General features: G+C 41.2%; 1 protein-coding gene across 1 annotated transcript; it reads right to left on the minus strand.

Moving 5' to 3' along the window:
* Positions 1–9,454: 9,454 nt before the first annotated feature.
* ilkap (integrin-linked kinase-associated serine/threonine phosphatase) lies at positions 9,455–22,785 on the minus strand. The gene is made up of 10 exons (XM_085796576.1): positions 22,524–22,785; positions 19,787–19,981; positions 19,482–19,602; positions 17,093–17,199; positions 16,206–16,299; positions 14,429–14,516; positions 12,829–12,962; positions 11,987–12,106; positions 11,806–11,887; positions 9,455–9,725 (listed from the first exon to the last, which is right to left on the minus strand). The coding sequence occupies exons 1-10, from the start codon at positions 22,564–22,566 to the stop codon at positions 9,591–9,593; spliced, it is 1,119 nt and encodes a 372-aa protein (XP_085652702.1). The 5' UTR covers positions 22,567–22,785; the 3' UTR covers positions 9,455–9,590.
* Between the last annotated feature and the right edge of the window lie 5 nt (positions 22,786–22,790).

The raw sequence follows: 22,790 nt of genomic DNA on the forward strand, positions 1-22,790 counted from the left end.
CCGCCACACATCCGGCTGCACTGGAACAGAGCCAGCAGCTCCGGGGCCGACAGCGCCGCCGGGCGGGGCGGGGCGGTAGGGGAGACCGGGGCGGTACCACAACAACCTGCAGCATCACCACTCCAACCACTAGAGCTCTGTAACAGAGAGTAACTAAGGACAGCATTGGTCCAATGGCAGCGCCTCCTGGTGGAGGAATATGGGTTTTGCAAAAGCGCCCAAGAACTGACATCTCTGCTTTGTTGGTGAAGGAGCAAGTGTGGTGTTTTCAATAATTTAAGGACATTTATAGATCACCCACGTTAATAGCATCATTGAGGATCCTTTACAGATAAATATTAACACATAGGATAGTAAAAACAACAACAACAACAAAAAAACTGTTGTCTACATTAAAGCAGAAGTAAGTGATCTGGTCGTTTTGGCTAATGCTGCGTTCCAGGCAGGCTTTTGAAACCGTAAATTACAGCTTCAAGTCACGACTTACGACTTTGTAGCGTTCCAGGCAACCCACTCGTGTTTCTCCGACCTGTTTTACCTGTGAAAGTCACTATAACGGCCACTCGTAACTTCTGACCCATGAACTCGTACCAGATCGAACTGGTACGACTTCACAGGTCGGAAAAACACGAGTTACGAGTTGCCTTGAACACACCATAACTTCTTGTCAGCAGATGGAGTTAGCAGCCCCCGCCCTCGTCATAGATCTATTGGTCGTCGTCCCTACGTCACCACATTCAGGCGCATCCCTTGGCTGCACACACAGAGAGGACTGCCCCTTTATGCCGTTCTCTCTCCTCATTGGATAAAGGTTGTAGGATACAAGGAAAGTTTTCTCCTGGGCTCAGAGCAGAGCAGAGTGACTGACAGACCCGTGTTTCAGACCAAACACTCTATAGAAGTGATTGCTGTCGGAAGATACAACTATTTAAGACTTATATTAACACAAACATATCGCTTACTTCTGCTTTAATGTTTCAATCTACATTTTGTAATAAACAAATTATAAATATAATTTAATATGACCAAGACACCTAAAAACAAAAACACGGCCGTTTTCATCAATGGGCTCTATGCACAGCTCCACTTACTTCCTGAACTTAAGGATGTTCCTTTATTTCCTGTCTTACATTATTGGACAAACTGATTAATCCAGGTGTGTTTGAGTAGTCACAATGGCCAGACACAAGTGGAGCTGTGCATAGAGCCCATTTACAAGCAAGTGGGCAACACACATACATTGGAGTGAATGAGTTTTCTGGGCGCTTTTGCAATACCCATATCCTGCCACTAGAGGCGCAAAACCCTTAAACCCTTAAACCCTTAAACCCTTAAACCCTTAAACCCTTAAACCCTTATTACCACGGGAGTCAATGGTGGTGTCCTTACTCTCTTTTCCAGTGCTCTAAGTACCACAACCTGCAGCATCATCATCATCACCATCTTTCATCTGCAGTTTGCTGGTGATCAGAGTCAGTGTGTGATGACAGCTGCAGAAGCACTGGACTCTTTAGGCTGACGTGCAGTTGTTGTGATGAACTAAAGTTATAGTTGGTAATCCTGTTCAGAGACACGTTTTGTTATAGCCTAGCTAGATGAAGTGGTCCTTCTATCCTGAGAGTCATTATGTATTCAGAGGAAAGGAACGAAAATAATCAAACCTCTGTGGCAGCTGCAGGACTGACAAAACTCTGACCAGTCCATGCCTTTTGCTCCAAAAAGGAAAAACCAATCTGATATTTTCATGTATAATCCAGTGAAACAGTTGCTACAGTCACATTATGATATATCACAGTGAACTGATTACATCTTTTTTTTTTAACCAACTGGCTTATACAGTCACTTGTGATGTCACAGTGGACTCACTACTACATCATCTACTTTTTTCATTCATCGCTATTATTACTAGTTTTGCCCTCTGCCATGTGGCCTGTACTGTCCAGACCTGACTGCACTAAATTTGTGATTTTAACAAGACAGTTATTGCCACACTTATGAAACCCTGGTTGCTGAAAAGCCTAGACTTTGAGCTTTCATTTGATGTCAATTTTGAGCAACAAAAAAAAAGTAGTTTTCGGAGAAAGGAGGCCGAGAAATCTGGATTCAGTCTGGGATCACATGCCACTGAACATGGCTGGAAAAAGTACAAATTTGGCCTCTTGCTGTTAACTCCAGTATCATCTGACCATAATGGTTTTGGCCTGTTTGGAATCCGTAGAATCTGAGCTTTATTCAGATGCGTTAAAATTTAAAATCTGATGTTCCTCTCCTGAGAAAATGCCCTTATTCAGGGTTCTTACGGATCCTTAAAAAGTCTTAAAAGGCATTGAATTCATTAATCTAAAAACAAGGCCTTAATTGGCATTAAAATGTCTTAAATCAATTTTTCAAAAGTCTTAAAAATGTTAACACATGGTAAGTGGGATTTTATGGTTGTAATTAGTCTCAAATCTCAAAATAATTGGTAACATTTCGACATAGAGAAGTTAGTGGCGGCCGTCAACGCTAAATCTCTCACCGCCACCAGCTCCCAAGTCAGTGTTTTTTTTTATCTTTTCTGACTTTTTATGCATTTATTTTGAAAGACAGCTGCGGAAAACTCGTGCGAGTTTGTAGTTTTCACCAAAGTCCGTACTTTTAATGGAAACACACAGAACTCAAATTTCTTTTAATGCGCATCATTTCCCAGTTATTTTAATCACTTTGAATGGAAACATACGAACGAGCAAACGTGTCCGTTTTAGTTTATCATCTCCTCTCCACAACTATACAGCTGTTAAATGATGTCACTCACTCACTCATAGCCCCCCCCCCTCCCCCATTATTCATGTAGCAGTCACTTTACCTTGGACCACATAGGAAAGTGGGTAAAACTGTCCCTAACCCTATGTATGTGGTGATGTTTTTTCTTTTTTTTTTTGCATTTGTGTTTATTGTGAAGTCGGTCTTAAATTTCATTTCAAGTGGCTTTAAAAATGTCTTAAAAAGTCTTAAATTTAACTTGGCTTGAGCTGTAGGAACCCTGTTATTACACAGACTAATTTTTGCGATCAATTCACTCATTTGGTTAAAAAGCAACACATGTGGTGAAATTTCCCAAACGAATAAACGCTCTACTTCATTATTACTCTCACTTTTATGAGTAATTCAGACAAGGAGACACTTGTTGCAATACTTGCTGAAAAAGTAAGAACTAAAGGTTTGATTTGATGTAGTTTGCCTAATTTTCAGAGAACAGAGGAAACTGCCTGCAAGCCAGGTGCCAGGTTGCTGAAACTCGGTTGAAAATAGCAGAAACTCTACGAGCTGCTGTTAGCTACCACAATGTCTGATCTGAACATTTTTGGCCTCTTTGGAATCATTAAAACTGAGCCTGATTTGGATGTATTAAGGGTGTAAATCTGAGGTTCCTAAATGTTGTCATTTCTTTTCATGATGTCACAGAAGCTACACACACACAGATGGGCATAAATACATTAAAATTGATTTTGTAAGACAGTGAGACCCCCACCCTGAAATGTTGTCTCTGAAACAATAGGAGGTTTTCTCCAGACTGAAAGTCACCAATATTCTGCCTTTTGATTATCTGTAAATGAATCAACCATCTGGGGTGTGTAACACCTTCTGTCTACCTGACTTTCCCTTGAAATGTTGTAGGTCTGATGGTCTCAGTGTGAGAAGTGAAAAGGTCTAAATGGCTCATTGTCATGGTAAAAGACCCATTGATGGTCAAAAGGTCCCCTGACGGGAATAGCATTCTCTTGTAAATTTTGATCAAGTGTGTTGCATTATCTGTTTTTTAAGTATTGTTACTATTGGCTATACAGTAGTTTGTTCATTTTGTACATCACAATGAACTGTAATGTTAACCCTTCATTTCTAATATTGCCTTGTTGAGACTTCTGTTCTAAATAGTGAAAAATCTGTTATGGGATATTTATTTGGTCTTTAGTTATATGGTAAGTTTCATTTGGTATCGTTCATACCCTTAACCTCTGAGTTGGACAGAGAAGATTGAGTATCATGTTCTCTAACCTCTGAATACTTCAACCCAGGCATCAGGGCTATTCTTCTAAGGTCACTGAGTGGTTTTAATAATATATACCGTCCCTGAACTGAGACTGATTCCAGATTTCTTAACAATAGAATTAATTCTTAAAGCATTTACATTTTAATTGGTTGATTAACGTTTAATTCCATCAATACTTAAGAGTAAAGTTATTTTTAAATGGAGTCAGATTAAATGAGTATTTAGGCTACTTTACTTTATTTTGAAATCCTCATTTTAACACCAGAAAGACAAGATGTATTGGGGAGATCTCTAGATATTTCCTCCCCTAGACCAAGTATTTTGTGAGCAGGTCAGGGTTAGGTGAGGGTTCACCTAAGAAGTAACTTGATTTTATACAATTTGATGTTGTTTCACTTCAATTAAATCTAAAAAAGATAAATCTTTCTGTACGTTTTCTGCAACCACCTTGTCTCCCCCCATCACATGCAATGATGCAAATACAAATGCTTATTGCTGTGGGTGGGTGTGGCTGTTGGTGCAAACACATGGTAATGACTGTGGGTCATCAACAGCCCTTAGCCAATGGCTGTTGATGACTCACCCACAGTCATTACCATGTGTTTACCTGCTGATGAGGATATAAGGTGAGCAGAAGCTCACAATCACTACTCTGTTTTCTTCAGACAGACTTCCAGATCTTCTGCTGTTGGTAAGTTTCTTTTTGCTTGTTTTTCCTTAAATTTCCACCGGGGACCTGTTGCATTTTTCTTGCCTTCTTCTCTCCTGTTTTTCTCTTTGTCCAGATCTCTTTTTCTCATTCTCATCTTTTTACTCATTCATTTGTCATAGTTTTCTCTGCTTTATTTCCACTTTGTGCCATTAAAGTTCCACTCTCTTCCACTCTTTTCCAGGAAAAAGAAGTTTCTCCTTTTCTTCAGTGATAGCATCACGTTGAGACCTTCTGCAGTTGTTTCTCCTGACCTGATTCTGCTGCTTCCAGACAACCAAAAGGCAATTTTCATTGCCAAATAAGTATTCCTTCTTTTGCCATTCCTCAAAGTTAAAGTTCCTTAGAATTCCACTGGGCATAGTGGACTTTCTTTCCCGAGCTACTAAAAATCTGGATACATTTGGCTGTTTGGATAACCTTAAAAAGAAAAGTAAATATGGCAGACACACTGGCAGCCACTAAAACACTAGCAAAAGACAAATCCTTGTTTAAAAGACACGAGCATTTCAATGACAAATTTAACAATTGGAACTTAAGCATTCACAGACCGATCTTGCTTATTGGTGACTCTAATCTTTCACGGTTACCAAAATGGAATGACAACAGAGTGCAGGTCGACTCGTTTCCAGGAGGAAAGTTGTGCCATCTCCTTCACATACTGGAGAAAACTAACAAAGCAGACCAAGTCCAGAAAGTCATACTCTCATTTGGAATCAATGACAAAAACAGTCGCAATAGAGAGCGAGTCAAACAGCAGTTGGACACCATCTTCAAAGTAGCCAGAGAAAAATTTCCACAAGCTTTGATCGTTATGCCACTGATCAACTTCTCCAAATATTTACCAACCACAGACAAAAACACACTCTCTGATATAAACACAACACTAAGAAACTACCCACACCTTCCAAAATTACCAGAAGCAAATTTTCAGACCGTACGTGACAATGTACACTGGACTCCAAGAACGGCAGAAAAAATGCTACTTTTCTGGAGAATTACTTTTTTTGATGAAACAACGAGAGAGTGCAGCTAGATACCCAGTAGCTAAATGATGCTCAATTATGAAGTCAAGAGGAATAGATCACATCATTGTATCATATGCAATCACTAGTGATGTAAATGCTAATTGCTGTGGGTCATCAAGTGAGTGGGATTGATGGTATGGGAGGTTTTCATGAGACTGAATTAAAAGCCAAAGAGAATAGATGAGTTTCTAGCTGAGTTTTAAAGATGTCTATGGACTGAAAGGGCTCTGTCACCTCTTGTTTTGAGTTTTGTGGATCTTAGTGGATCTGAGGTGACCAGTGAAGTGTGGCCAATACAGGTTATTAGTAGTAGAGTAGAGAGAACTACAGTGGTCGACTCGGGAGGAAATGAAAGCGTGAACCAAAGTTTCTAAATCTTTTGGCTGGAACACTGTGGAGAGCATTTTGTGATTTTTGATTTTTCTATCAATTAAATAGCTGTTCTGTTTGCACTTTTCATGTATACAACAATGTTGAAATAATTTTGAAATAAACTTGTTTAAACTGATTTAAACTTTGTTGATGTCTTTGTGGTTAATGGTGTCTTTGTCTTTTTCATTGTGCTTATATGGGGACATTCATTTTCATACTATTATTTTATTACTACCACTGTATTTCCATTACCTTTACTAGTTTTGCCCTCTGTCATGTGGCCTGTGCTGTCCAGAACGACAGCTGTTGCCACACCTATGAAACCCTAGTTCCTGAAAAGCTGAGACTTTGAGCTTTCATTTGATGTCAATCTGAGCAATGTTAAGTAGTTTTCAGAGAAAGGATGCCGACAAATCTGAATTCAGTCTGGGAAATAGCACAAAGCTGACCTCTTGCTGTATTAGGGTGTATTATCTGACCATAATGGTTTTGGCCTGTTTGGAATCCTTAGAATCTGAGCTTTATTCTTGATTCCAGTTGCAGCCAATCACTCATTTGGTTAAAAAGCAACGCATTTGATGACATTTCCCAAATGAGTAAAAGCTCTAATTCATTGTTACTCTCACTTTTATGAGTAATTCAGACAAGGAGACACTTGTTGCAATACTTGCTGAAAAAGTAGGACTGTAACATTCTGTGTCATAAACTGTAAACTGTTTTCTTGTCTGTAGCAACATCTCTGTCCCGTCTGTCCGTCCTGAGTGAGGGATCCCTCCTCTGTTGCTCACCCTGAGGTTTCTCCTGGTTTTCCCTGTTAAAGGGTTTTCCATGGAGTTTTTCCTCAGTGGATGTGAGGGTCTAAGGACAGAGGATGTTGTTATGATGCCATGTGAAGCCCTTTGAGACAAACAGTTTGTAAAAACAGGCTATACAAATAAAATTGCCTTGCCTTGCCTTGCCTAAGGTTTGATTCGATGTAATTCGCCTAATTTTCAGAGAACAGAGGAAACTGCCTGCAGGCCAGGTGCCAGGTTGCTGAAACTCGGTTGAAAATAGCAGAAACTCGGTGGGTGTGGCTGTTGGTGCAAATGTTAATGACAGTCATTAGCATTTGTTTACCTGCTTACTTGGTTATGAGCATATAAAGTGAGCAGAAGCTTCAGTAGCTACTCTGTTTTCCTTATTTCCTTTTTTTCATGATCTCATGGACGTTCAGCCTGGAGAGGAACTTCTCTTCAGTTATGGAATGAAGAAAATCCACTGTGACAGAATCAAAACTAAAAGAAAAACACTGTCTTATAGCTGAGAACTATGTTATCATGTTATCTTTACAGGGAAACTTCCATTGTCATGGATATTGCAGACAACTCAGAGGTTGGAGACTTGTTAGATGGTGAGGAGAATGATCTTACTGTCATCCCACATGATTTTGACCGTGTGACTGTAGAACAGCAACCTGATGATTCACCACCTGATTCAACAGTGTGTTGAGAATGGTCTCATGACTTTACTATGTAGCACTGAAATTGGTTTCAAAATGTTTAGTGCATTACAAATAAAATGTCTTGTGTTTTTATTATTAGAAATGAGCGAGGATGAGCAAGGAGCTGTGGTTAGTTTGGATGTCACCATGGACTGACCACATCATTTATGTTTAGTTTTATGTTTATATTCAGGTATTACTTATGATGTCATAGTGGACTCATTACATCCCTGGCCATATTCACTAGTGATGTCACCATGGACCGACTACATCATTTATTTACAGTCACTTATGATGTAACAGTGGACTGACTATATTGCTGCGTTCAAGACAACTCAGAAGTCGGAAAAAAACGAGCTCCGAGTTGTAAAAAAATGAATTGAACGGCGTCGAACTCGGACATTACAGGTCAGAAACTCGAGTATCATATCAGAGCTCCGACTTTCTGACTTGACGTCACGACAACATCAAAACATGGCAGCCCTCGTCTTAAACGGTTAGAATTTAGACATTTTAAGTTGTTTGTTGAGGTTTGAGTGTATATTTTTGTGTAGGCTATTATTGCAGTAGCCGATATGAAATACGTTTATATTAAGCTGTGATTGTTGTACGGTGTGAAATTGCTCGTTTCCTCGTATGTGACGGAAATAATGTTTAACTGTTATCAAGGCTGTAACATTATATGTGCACTCATCTGCAGCGTCTCCTCTCCTCCAACATAAACATCATTTACTGCTGCATTGATTTTTCATATTCAGCTATGAGCCACAATACGCCAAACTTCCTTCAGGTATCCATGTTTTTTCTCTTCCGAGTTCCTGCAGCGTGAACACAATGATGTCGGAAGTCGGAAATTTCCGAGTTGGGAATTCCGACCTCCGAGTTGTTATGAACGCAGCATATATGATCTACTTTTTTTTCCCCGAGGGGCTAACTGAAATCACTTGTGATGTCACAATAGACTGACTAGTACGTCTTTTTTTTTTTTTTTTTTTAACCAAAGGGCTGACTACAGTCACTTGTGATGTCACAATGACATTTACTTATGATGTCAGAGTGGACTGACTACATTATTTTTTTTATGAATTGGCTGACTACAGTCATTTGTGACATCACAGAAGAATGAGATTATTCACTTCGGTCACAGTGGACAGACAGACTACATCATTCGTTTTTATCAAAGGGCTGACAACAGTCACAGTGGATTTATAATTCAATGATGATGTCACAGTGGACTGACATGGGCCGTCATCATGTCATTTAGAGCAGCATGAAGGCTGACAGTTTTTTTGTAACAAATGCTGCGTTCATAACAACTCGGAGGTCGGAATTCCCAACTCGGAGACTTTTGACATCATTGCGTTCACGCTGCAGGAACTCGGAAGAGTTATAGCCTTGATAACAGTTAAACCTTATTTCCGTCACATACAATGGCCGCAATTTCACACCGTACAACAATCACAGCTTAATATAAACGTATTTCATACAGGCTACTGCAATAATACACAAAAATATGCATTCAAACCTCAACAAACAACTTTAAATGTCTAAATTCTAACCGTTTAAGACGAGGGCCGCCATGTTTTGATGTTGTTGTGACGTCAAGTCAGAAAGTCGGAGCTCTGATATGATACCCGAGTTTCCGACCTGTAATTTCCGAGTTCAACGCCGTTCAATTCATTTTTCCGAGTTGTCTTGAACGCAGCAAAAGTCTATACTGTCATGGCAGTGTTCCTGGTGTTATTTGAAGCTGAACTACACTAAAGAGCTGTGTGATGCTTAGAAGGAAGACAAACAGAGACTCGGGTCATTAAACCATTTACACAGGGAACTGTAAATAAAAAGCTTTTTATTGGAACATAGACAAAACAAAGAGGAGACGTTCAGCTGCATCTTGGAGTAAAACCAAAGCTGTGTGCATATGTTATGATGATGATGATGATGATGGTGACAGTGATGTGCACGTTTTCAGGAGCCAATAGAAACCAGGATCACAGTGACGTTGTCGGCACAGCCTCGTCTCACCGCCTCACTGGCCAGTTGCTGGCAGGCCGCTTCAAACCGCTCCTCCTCCTCCGCCAGCCGCTGCTCCACACTCCCCTCCTGCATGGGGGGGGAGGGGGGGGGGTTGTACATATAAGTACACAATGACAATAATAACACAAACATACAATCACAACTCCACCTTCAGTCATTTATCTAATCTAATCTAATGTTTCTTTTACTTCTATGTAAGGCATAATCATTCTCTACATTCATGGAACTTCAATTCCCTTAAAGGGATAGTTCACCCAAAATTGAAATTTCACTCATTATCTAAATGGTAAATGGACTTGCACTTATATAGCGCTTTTCTAGTCTCTTGGACCACTCAAAGCGCTTTACACTGTTGGTCACATTCACCCTTTCACACACATTCATACAGCGCAGAAATCAAACCATTCACACACATTCGTACACCCAATGGACACATCGGGGGGCAAGTGTGGGTTCAGTGTCTTGCCCAAGGAATCGAACCACCGACCTTCCGGTTAGTGGACAACCCGCTCTACCTCCTGAGCCACAGCCGCTACTCCCCCTCATGTGGACTAAGGGCTGGGAGAAGTTTCAGAGTCCTCCGTGGCTTCTCTGAGTTACAGGGGGTCTCGGCGTAGCAGTGCATGTCCATATAACGGTTGCAAATGGATACCAACTGTCTTTGTAACAAAAAGACACACCAAAAAACATCCAGATACCTCCATGCTGCTCGTATGTAATGTCCGTCTTGTATTGAAGCCCGAATTATCCCGAAAAAATTTTTAAAAGTCTATTTTTCAAGCTTGTTTGTAGCCAAAGCTCCTCTTCCCGGTTCGTAAAATTTGACGAACCAGGAAGAGGAGCTTCGAGAAGCTTCCGCTACAAAACAAGCTTGAAATATAGACTTATTTAATTTTTTTCGGGACAATTTCGAATTCCGGGGCTTCAATACAAGAGGGACATTACATACGAGCACTATGGAGGTATTTGGATGTTTTTTGGTGTGTCTTTTTGTTACGAAGACAGTTGGTATCCATTTGCAACCTTCATATGGACATGCACTGCTACGCCGAGACCCCCTGTAACTAACAAACACTAATGAGTGTGTATGGTAGGCCTGCACCATATCAGCAAAATGTGCGATCACACTGTGCAATATCGCGATGACGATTCGACTTACGATAAATAAGCAAATATTCAGGTGTGACTCGACCCAATGTAATCTCAATGTGAGCTTTCCCTGATACTGTCGCGTGTCACTGCGCAGCAGCGCTTTGAAAGAAAACACCCAACATCCAGCTTAGAGCTACATCACCACCTACCAGACGGCATCTAGATTGACACATCATGATCCAATCATCTTGAAGGTGGCGTTCAAGATGATTGGATGGTGGTTTTACAGGTTAATTACCTGGTTGTTTCAAGCAATTTAGTAAAAAAATGCTCCAGAATAAGACCTTCAACCCTACCTTTACATTAAAGGGATAGTTCAACATTTTGGCAAATTGGCTTATTGCCATAATTGCTATAGTCATAGCAGTAGGTTTGTTACCTTTAATTGTCGGTGCAAGCTATTTTTAGAACGGCGGAGCAGAGCCGTGAGCTGCTCAGAGCTACGCTACGGAGGCTAATGGGATTTCTTGGTTTCCCTCATCAAACTCATCAAATACACAATCCAACAACTCCAAAACGCTTTCGTGGACAAGTTGTGAGCTGCACATTCACCACGCTATGAGATTATATGGATTTTGTATTTGATGAGTTTGATGAGGGAAACCAAGAAATCCCATGAGCCTCCGTAACGTAGCTCTGAGCAGCTCACGGCTCTGCTCCACCGTTCTAAAAATAGCTTGGACCAACAATTAAAGGTAACGAACCTACTGCTATGACCATAGGGATTACGGCAATGGACCAATTCGCCAAAATGTTGAACTATCCCTTTAACTGACCACATTTTTTTGACTTAATCTAATATATGTTTTCTTCTAATGCTACACTCAGGTATGGTGACAAAACAATCAGTCCGTTGATAGGGATAAGACAGCTCCCGTCATCTAAAAGTGGACCTGACAGCACAATGCTACAGTAACACAGCTGAATCAAGATTCAAGCGGGCGGCTGTGATAAAGCCAAATCTAAGGTGGTAGAAAGCGAGAGAGAGACACACCTGCAGGATGTTTAGGACGAATTTAACAGCTTCGTCTGCAGAAAACACTTTGAACAGACCGTCACAGGCCAGAATGATGAACCTGTGCAGAGAAAGAAAGAGAGAGCACACGTCAGCTGGAAGTCACCACGCGGTTTCACTGGGTCTCATCGAGCCACGCCGCCCGTGGTCCTGTTCTTGCCTGTCATTGGCTGTGAGCTGACACCTCCTCAGGTCCGGGGTGGAGATCACTCCACAGCGCTTGTACTGACCGTCTCCAAAAGACCGGGACACCTCCAGGACACCCAGAACCCTGCCGTCCCTGCAGCACACAGATGATCCAGGATAAGTCAAGTTTTAAGAGATAAGATAAGAGATACTTTATTATTCAAAATGGTGCAAATAGTCCAAAAGGAATTGATAATATGTACACTGAACAGGAATAATATTTACTAGGGATGTCACGATTATACATTTTCTTGGTACGATTATTGTCAGAGAAATAATCACGGTGTTTAGGTTATCACGATTATTATGCACAAATTAATTTCACAACACTATGAATGTGTAAAATCAATAGTCAAAATATAATTACATTACTCATTGTTTACACAAAATATTTCAAGTATCTATTAATGTATGACCAATTATTAATCCCCAGGGGAAACATTTGAAATATTCAGGTCATAAATTCTTATCTATACCAAATGTTTGCGTTTATTTTAATCCTTTTTTGTTTTGCTCTTTTTTTTGAACTACAAATGACACGCTAACATTTAAATTCCTACTAATTCAATGTTACGTTAGATAAATGGACCAGTATCTGAGCATTTACCTTTATTTTTGCGCCACATCTGCAAATAAGGTTCCAACATCAAATTTTTGTGAAAGTAACGGTATTTAGGAATCTTTACGAACAATTAATTGTGGCGTTTAATACCACGATTAATTGTGAAAACAAGTAATCGTGACATCCCTAATATTTACAGCTGCTACATCTGGGTTGCTGCAGTGTTGTGTGGGTGTGTGTGGTGGTGTACCAACCTGACCGTCCCTCCTGCTCTCTGGACCCTCATCCTCTCCTCGTACATGGTGGGGTTGTGTTCTTTGCTCAGAGCGAGAGTCACCGACCTCCTCTGTCCGTCTGCCGCCGCCGCCTCCATCCGGCACAGCACCGCCTGGAGAGGAGCACAGAGACACGTGACCACCGCAGCCTGATGTGGTTCAGACCGTCACCACATCCTCTGTCTCCACTGCCATCTGATGGTCAGGGCCGGCCCTAGCATTTTGGTGGCCCCCTTAACAAGATTTTTGTTTGTGGACCAAATCACTGGTTAAAACTGAATACAGACGTGTTTATCCCTCTGAGGTTTGAGGCCATTTTCTCGACTTTTACATATTTTCTTAAATTGATCTTTTTAAGATACTTGCAGATGTAACAATACTCAAGTGTTTTATGTCTAAATATTAGAACCTCCGCTGTAAGCACACTGAGGCCAGTTTGTCCTAGAACACTGTAGAAAGAAATAATTTAGGACAAATGCTGGAAATCTGAGGTCTGCTTTTTAAAAAATGTCAAATCCCTTGTGAAAACACTCCTTCAGTCATGAGAATGAACTGTTTTGGTGCTTGAAATAGGATATGAATACAGTAATAGATAAGTGTAGAAAACAAGTCTAAAATGACATTTTGTCAGATTGCTTTTTGAGCACAAATGTTGTCATTCTGCCGTTCTATTTTCACCAAATGTCTGAAATGTGAGATAAAAGAAGCTGAATATTGACTTCACATTACATATAAAGCTCATAGCTGCACGTGCAGACCTCAGGATGTTTAAATGACTTGATGAACCCCGGTACCTTTCTGATCATGTGGCCCCCCCCCCCACCTAACGGCTGTGGCCCTAAACAACCACATAGAGGGTTTATGCCAGCGACCGGCCCTGCTTATGGTACAACACCTCAGCCAATGGAGGAGGCTCATGATGGATGCACTGAATTACTACTATTATTACTACTACTTAGGGCTGGGACGATACGCTTTTCTCCTGATTCGATTCTTCTACGATTTTTTGGATGGCGATTCGATTTAAATTGCGATTCTACGATATTGCAGATTCTCTCGATTTTTAGTCTTTAGCATTTTTAACATTTATCTGCACACAAATACTGTAGGAGCCTATAAATTAACATAATCCATTATTAAGTGAACTTAAACCCTTTTCAAAACCTGTACTCTCTGTATGTAAAAAAGGCTAACAAATGCACATTGCACAATATTTAAAAAAAAAAAATTAAAAAAAAAAAAAAAATCGATTCTTGAAAAAAAAAATCTATTTAAAAATCGTTTCTACTACTACTACTACTACTACTACTAATGAGCTGCTGGTCATATGATCTCCTGTCTGTCTATCTCAGAGGTTCCCAACCTTTTCTGGCTCGTGACCCCATTTGAATTCCAGGCGACCCCACATGGGCTCCCGACCCCAAGGTTGAAAAACACTGGTCTATCTTGTCAATACTGCAGACTGAAAGGCCGTCTCATATAAAATATTTGTGCCAAATCCTCTACAAAGACCACTGAGGAAGCTCCAAATCCAACGCATCATTCAACCCCATCAGTCAGACAAAGTAGCCCAGCTCACCCTGCTGTCTCCCAGATTGGCCACGTACACCGTGTCGTCCACCACCAGCAGACAGGTTGCCGTGGAGCCGTCCTTCCACGCCGGTTTCCTGTTCACAACAGATGAAGCTGACTTCACTGCACACACACACACACACACAACAGGTCCAATAGAGCCCACTGCCTTAATCCTGTCGTCCTTCTGGGTCAAATTGACCCAATCTGTTGCCTTCCTCCATCCTTCCTTCTTTCCACAATCCTTTTTCCTTCCCTTCTTTCCTTCCCTTTGTCCTCATTTTTTCTTCCTTCCTCCTTTGATCCAATTGACCTGATCTGTTTCCTCCTTCCATCTTTCTTTCCATCCTCTTCCCCTTCCCTTCTTTCCCTTCGTCCTTACTTCTTCCTTCCTTTTTGACCCAGTCTGTTCCCTCCCTCCTTCTATCTTTCCTTCCTTTCCCCCTTCCTCTTTCCTCCCATCTTTCCCTTCGTCCTCCCTTCCTCTTTCCTCCCATCTTTCCCTTTGTCCTTCTTTCTTTCCTTCCCTTCCTTCGTCCTTCCTTCCTTCTTTCTTTTCTTACTTCCTTCCCTCTTTCTTTTCTTACTTCTTTCCCTTCGTCCTTCTTTCCTTCTTCCTTCCCTTCCTCTTTTCTTCCATCTTTCCCTTTGTCCTTCCTTCCTTCTTTCCCTTCATCCTTCCTTCCTTCTTTCTTTGCTTCCTTCCTACCCTCTCTCTTTCCTTCCTTCCTTCTTTCCCATCGTCCTTTCTTCCTTCTTTCTTTTCTTCCTTCCTTCCTTCCTTGACCCAGGAGGACAACAGGAGGGTTAAAGGTGTTCAAAAATGGCCGTTTGTCCTGTTTGTCCCGCCAAGGAAAACTAACTCTACTGGGCGTTATCGAGTGGGCGGGATATTCAATGTTTGGTACACAACAGTGTTTTGAAAAATCTGATTGGATGTTGTCCAGCTTGGTGTGTGTGTGTGTGTGTGTGTTCAAGTGTGTTTAGCTAACGTAGCTAACTGTTAGCTAGTAGGCTAGCTACGTTAAAGCTTGCTAACTTAGCTAGCGGGGGCTAAGTGATGGACCACAGGGATCTGTCAAAGCTTCCTGGTTTTTCTCAGACGTTTGATCCTGATATCAGTGGCTGATGAATCGTGAGCAACGTGACGCATAATTTGCGCGCCTGCATTATCCAATGTGAAAAAAAACAATCCCACTTTCATCCCGGGTTTACTGGAAAATAGAATGATACACAAAGTTTGGGCTACATCGTCTGATAGATGAGTGATTACACTAAGACTCATAGTGGGATCAAATTCTATTTTCTTTTCTGAACACCTTTCAGATTATAACATCTGTTTCCAGGAACATGCTGCTGAATGTAAAGAGGAATGTGCAATAATGTTGCTGTAGCAAGGGGTCAGATGGCCATCATGGTATTATTATTATCATTGTCTTTTTATTTTTATATGTATAGGTGATTTCAGGACATTGTGGGGGGACGCGCAAGGAGCTGGGGGATATGATGATGTGTTTGTTTTGTGTATGTGTTCATGGCGCCTTGAGTCTCTGGTCTGTCCACGATCAATTTCTCCCAAGGGAGACAATAAAGACAAACTAACTAACTAACTAACTAACTAACTAACAAGGCAGTGTATATGGAGGCATTCTCAACATAACGATAGTCAGACATGATGATATAAAACTCATACTTCTCCCAAAGAAAGAGACTTACAGATACAAGTCCATATCAGTGTGGCTCTCTCAGCCTGGTATTCCAACTATACAGTTTTGATTTCTTACTGGCTGGAGGCTTTCTTCAGGAAGTCCTCGTCCGTCTGTTTGAACGTGTCTAGGAGACATTTCCTAATCAGTTTGTCCACATTCTCAGAATCTCCTTAAAGAAACCAGACATTTTACACATTACTGATTTAAGATACAACATATAAGTTCCAAAAGAGTGTGAAGGAGAAGAAGAAGAAGCATTCACCAGATTACATATTCTAGGACATTTGTGAGCCACAAAAATGTTTTACACATAATAATAAAAAACAATTTCACAAAGCACCAATGACAATGCACTTCAGGAACCCAATAATTACTCATTGTGAGAAACATTCACTCACACGTATTAAAGCCCTATCTATAGTTCAGCACAGACATTAACTAAGAGCATACTGGTGACATAGTTTGGAGTTAAGGTTCATGTATAAGATAGTTGAATATTGGTATGACTATTGAGTAGTCCCAATTTATATACAGTAGGTAGTCCATTATGGAAAATGTTGGTTGGTTAGAAGGAGTGACTTCAGTGCTCTCTATCGAACAAATGTATAGGCAATCAATTCCACATTCTGGAGCCTCTGTAGAATACACCAACCTGAGACTGAGAAGTACGGGAATGAGGGGGTATAATAAGGGGGAATAAAAGTGTGAAATAAGTATAAAATTGATAGTTGTATGCAAATATGTTTTTTTAAAAAGGTGGGAGGATGTTTTCTTTTTGAGAGCTATACACAAATAAACCAATCTGGAGATGGAGTTTCCCTCTGTCTTCAAGACAACAGCGTCAAACAGGAAACCGATCCCCCTCCTCCCAACCCAAAGAAGAACCGGCTGAATAAAAGTAATATCTGCAAACAACCTCAACCACCGACCGTCTCTGTAAAGCTGTGAACCTGTGAACTCACCGCTGGGGAATTTCTTGGCCAGATTGTGATGGAGGTGCTCGGCGGCGTAGCGAGAGGCTCGGGCTCCACCGTGACCGTCGAACACGGCGAAGTACGAAACACGAGACCTGCAGGAGGGAGGCAGAGGGACGAATCAGACATCAACTCAGGCAGCTGGTCGGTCCCACTAACACAGCCTTGTTCATATTATATTGTTTTGACCAGTGCATTTCCACACAACCAATCACAGTGTGTGTCTTTGGAGCTCCTGGCAGCACTGCAGCTCCAACATTAAAGGGATAGTAGCATTTTTTTTTAAAAAGTGGGGTTGTATAATCTAAAAATAGCCCCTAAGTACTTTAATTGCAGTAGAAGACTCTCTGCACTCCTCCCGTTAGCAACGCCAGCCCATAATAGCCCTGCCCAGAGATTTACAACATAAAGTGTTGTGAACAGACCCAAAGAAACGGCCTATTTTCACGGCCTAAAAGAGGTTTTACCTGAAAAAAAAAAAACACAGTTCCATTGTTCGCTATAATATCATTTTTTCCAGCCCCTCAAAGTGCAGGAAAAACACAGTTTTTATTTGGAGCTAACCAACTGCTGATCGGCGGGCGCTAACCCTGGGCGGAGGGATACGTGACAATTTCGCATTTCGGGGCTTCAATACAAGACGGACATTTCATACGAGCAGCATGGAGGTATCTGGATGTTTTTTGGTGTGTCTTTTTGTTACGAAGACAGTTGGTATCCATTTGCAACCGTCATATGGACATGCACTGCTACGCCGAGACCCCCTGTAACTCAGAGAAGCCACGGAGGACTCTGAAACTTCTCCCAGCCCTTAGTCCACATGAGGGGGAGGAGATAATGAGTGAAATTTCGATTTTGGGTGAACTATCCCTTTAAACTTTAGGCCCGAATTTATTTTTCCCTCCATTGAAGGGAAACAACATCAAGTGTGAGAGAGAGAGAGACCCACTGTGATGTTTGTATTAAAATAAGCCAGCCTATATTAGAAGATATTCAGAATGGTATGATCTTTTTTTCAGAACCACATTTTGCGACGATTCAACGACAAGGTTGATAGTTGGACCAGACCAGGGCCGGCCCCTGGCATAAACACTCTATGTGGTTGTTTAGGGCCACAGCCGTTAGGTGGGGGGCCACATGATCAGAAAGGTACCGGGGTTCATCAAGTCATTTAAACATCCTGAGGTCTGCACGTGCAGCTATGAGCTTTATATGTAATGTGAAGTCAATATTCAGCTTCTTTTATCTCACATTTGAGACATTTGGTGAAAATAGAACGGCAGAATGACAACATTTGTGCTCAAAAAGCAATCTGACAAAATGTCATTTTAGACTTGTTTTCTACACTTCTCTATTACTGTATTCATATCCTATTTCAAGCACCAAAACAGTTCAGTCTCATGACTGTGTTTTCACAAGGGACTGGAAATTTTTCAAAAAGCAGACCTCAAATTTCCAGCATTTGGCCTAAATTATTTCTTTATACAGTCAGGGTATCCGCGGGGTCTTGAAAAGTATTAAAAGGTGATAAATCAATTTGGGGAAAATTAAGACCCTTAAAAAGTATTAAAAAGTCTTTCCATGACTTTATAAAGTCTTACATTTTGACGGTATTTTTTCTGAATTAGCTGTCCAAGAGTTTGAGTCCTAAAAAACATTGTAAAAGTGTGTGAATTTATTCATTTTTAAAAAAACAAAGATGAACCGGTACATGAAAAAGAAAAGAAAATTGTTGTTTTTGTTTTTTGAGAGTGGAGCAATGTTTTTTTTTTTTTTTGATAAACTTTGCCTTTGATTTATTATCTCAGCCTATTGTGAATTCTGTAGCATCATAGTGGTCTAATGTCTTTATCACAAACTAAAACTGTTAAGTTAAAAGTGTCACTGATGTAAAAGTTACAGCTTGAAGTGGCGGTGAGGTGTTGAAAAATATTGAGAAGGTCTTGAAAAAGTCTTAAAAAGGTATTAAAATTAACTTCAAGATTCCTGTATAAACCCTGACAGTGTTCTAGGACAAACTGGCCTCAGTGTGCTTACAGCGGAGGTTCTAATATTTAGACAGAAAACACTTGAGTATTGTTACATCTGCAAGTATCTTAAAAAGATACATTTAAGAAAATATGTAAAAGTCGAGAAAATGGCCTCAAACCTCAGAGGGATAAACACGTCTGTATTCAGTTTTAACCAGTGATTTGGGCCACAAACAAAAATCTTGTTTAGGGGGCCACCAAAATGCTAGGATGCCTGGATCAGACCTCCCCGAATCGAACCATCGGGTCGCCCCCTAATTTCAGGAAAACGTATTGATCCCATGATGACACAGGGAACTGGGTTGGACTAGATGATGCGCTGCAGTGTGAAGGTGTGCAGGTCTTACACTTGTCCCGGTAGAGCCGACGACAGACAGCTGCTCATGTCCGCTAGCAGAACGTGAGCGTCCTGCATCTCCTCCCGCTCACCGCGCCTCGCCGCCACGAAGCCTTTCAACACAGGCAGGCCTGAAGCAACACAACAACACAACACAACAACACACACACACACACACACACAAAGTAAGTTCTGCTGTAACTCTTTACACCAACACTCATCATCTCTACTTGTCATATTTCGCTCCACTCGGGGTCTGAGGCTGTAATTAGAGGAAGAGAAGCAAACAAACATTGTGCTGGAACAGCTGAAAACCTTCTTTACAAACTTTCTTGATCTCCCTCCGCTCCTCCTCCTCCTGCTCCTCCTCCTCCTCCTCCTCCTCCTCCTCCTCTCTTTTCTCAGGGCAAGACTCGACATCTTCTCGTTTTCGCTTTACACTTTTCTCCTCCTTCTCTTCTTCTTTGGCGCTCTGTGGCTGAGCTGTGACCGGCGGAGATAAGACCGGACCTGAGGGAAACCAAACCGACACAAAGTTCAGGCGTAGTTCTTGTTTTTAAGTAGTTTTAAGTGCATTGTTTTGTTTTGTTTTGTTCAATTTGTGTACAAGACAACTATTCTATTCTATTCTATGTACAAAATGGGCTAATTTCTCCTCTTAAAGGGACAGTTCAACATTTTGGCAAACTGGCCCATTGCCATAATCCCTATAGTCATAGCAGTTAGGTTCGTTACCTTTAATTGTCGGTGCAAGCTATATTTAGAACGGCGGAGCAGAGCTGTGAGCTGCTCAGAGCTACGCTACGGAGGCTCATTATGGGATTTCTTGGTTTCCCTCATCAAACTCATCAAATACACAATCCAACAACTCCACAACGCTCTGGTGGACAAGTTGTGACCTGCACATTCACCACGCTATGAGATAATAACACAACGTTACCACACAGAGTTGTTTTAGATGGAAATTCATGCAAAACAGCTGTTATGCGTTTCTGTCGGGGGCAGTTTTCCGGCAAGCAGTCTCTGAATTTTCCTTGAAAACAACTCCCGTTATTATCTCATAGCGTGGTGACCGACAATTAAAGGTAATTAGCGTATATACTGCTATGACTATAGGGATTATGCCAATGGGCCAATTTGCCAAAATGTTGAACTATCCCTTTAAAGCTCTTGGTGTAGTAACATGTAGGTGAAGCTAGTCTACAATGACATGGATCTAGACACCCAGTCCCCGACCCAACCTGCCATCATCATCATCATCATCATCATCATCATCATCATCATCACCTCCTCTGTGATGGCAGATGATGGGCGTGAAGGTCACTACACACTCAGCAGTAGGGATGTCACAATTACTTGTTTTCACAATTAATCGCGGTATTAAACGCCACAATTAATTGATCGTAAAGATTTCTAAATACCGTCACTTTCTGAAAAAGATTATGTTGAAACTTTATCGGTAGTTGTGCGCCAAAGTAAAGGTAAATGCACAGATACTGGTCCATTTATCTAAAGTAACGCTGAATTGGTAGGAATTTAAATGTTTGCGTGTCATTTGTATTGTAAAAAAATGATTAAAATAAACTTTTGGTATAGATGAAAATTAATGACTTAAATATTTCAAACACTTCCCCTGCTGGATTAATAACTGGTCCTATATTCAGAGATTAGATGTAATTATATTTTGACTGTATTTGATTTTACACATTCATGGTGTTTTGAAATGTATTGATGCATAATAATCGTGATAACCGTAATACCGTGATAAATTCTCTGACAATAATCGTACCAAGAAAATCTGTAATCGTGACATCCCTACTCAGCAGTGAGTTTCCCTGCCAGTCAGGCCCCAGCAGAGGCCCCCCAGCTCCTCTGGTCTGGCCATGATGATATTGGAAATGTAAAATCCTACACATAATGCAGCAGACTAGCAGGCTGCAGGCCCCGCTTCCTCAGGACAGGGGGCTCGTGTCGTGTGGGTGTCTGACTTACTGCAGTGAAATACTGATGCTGCTGCTGAAATGTCATGAAGCTATTGAGAGTGAGGAGTCACGTGCCGATTTGGTCTAATCTGGGCGGGGTTTGAGCTTTTTACAGTCCGGTCGGCCATGATGGAAGGAGACGCTATCGGTTGCCAGGGGCAACGTCATCAGAACAGCACAGAGACGGACTAAATTCTAGCTCTTTTTTGCGCCAACAGATCAACAAATTACAAGAAAGAATAAGGAGAAAGTAAATCACTGGAGCAGTTTTTAACACAGCAGTGATTTCCAGGCATTGTAAAACAGTAAATTACGGAGTAGACGATTTTGTTTTGCCCATAGACTAGTAAGGCTTTTGCCACCGGAATCCTTCCATCATGGCGGAGAAGGGGGGCGGGGCTCTGAGCTGTGACGACAACTCCTCACGATTACACCTGACAGCTACAGCATCAAAATAAAAACAAAAACTTTTGACTTCAAACTTAGACTTTAGACTTAGAGTTTTGATTATTTTTCACAGCCCCATTCCTCAAAAAACAAAAACAAAAAACCCTATTAAATCACAACTTTAACAGCAGTCACATGTTTTAATGTTGCATGGAGAAACAGACAGAGCAGATGTCACAGACACAGGTTCATCATCAGACCTAGACCACTAAACCTTCAGTGGTGATAACTCTCATAATTACACGGCTAAAGGGTTTTCCATGGAGTTTTTCCTCAGTGGATGTGAGGGTCTAAGGACAGAGGATGTTATTACGATGCCATGTAAAGCCCTTTGAGACAAACTGTTTGTAAAAACGGGATATACAAATAAAATTGCCTTGCCTTGCCTATTACATATTCACTGAGAGAAGTCATGCAACCGCTGCTGTCCTTTTTATATCCAATTAAATAATAAATAACTGAATCATTAAGCTTAACGTTATATCCCCATGCATATCTTCATAGTGTTAATGGGAGTCTGTGTGTTAGCCCATTCAAACACCTCTGTCTTCCTTAGCATCGCAGCAGGTGATTCACCAGCTGTTTGATTCTGCTGCTGCTCTGTCATCATTACAACAACTCACCGCAGGTGTGTGTGGGCTCCGGCAGGTCGTCAAACAGATCCATCCCGTCCGTTCAGGTTGGAGTTCAGTTAGTTAGTTGGTTAGTTAGTTAGTTAGTTAGTGAGTTAGCCCAGAAGCTAACAAGCTAACAACAACAACCAGCAGCACGAGCCGCAGCAGCCTGTCGGTCTGTCTGCGCTCGTGCACTTCAATGTCGGTGTGTGAGCTCAGAGACTCAGACCAGACCAGACCAGACCAGACCAGACCAGACCAGACCAGACCAGCTCC

Source organism: Trachurus japonicus, chromosome 13 (genome assembly GCF_045865225.1).
Source record: "Trachurus japonicus isolate A0001 chromosome 13, Traja_1.0".
Taxonomy (NCBI): Eukaryota; Metazoa; Chordata; class Actinopteri; order Carangiformes; family Carangidae; genus Trachurus; species Trachurus japonicus.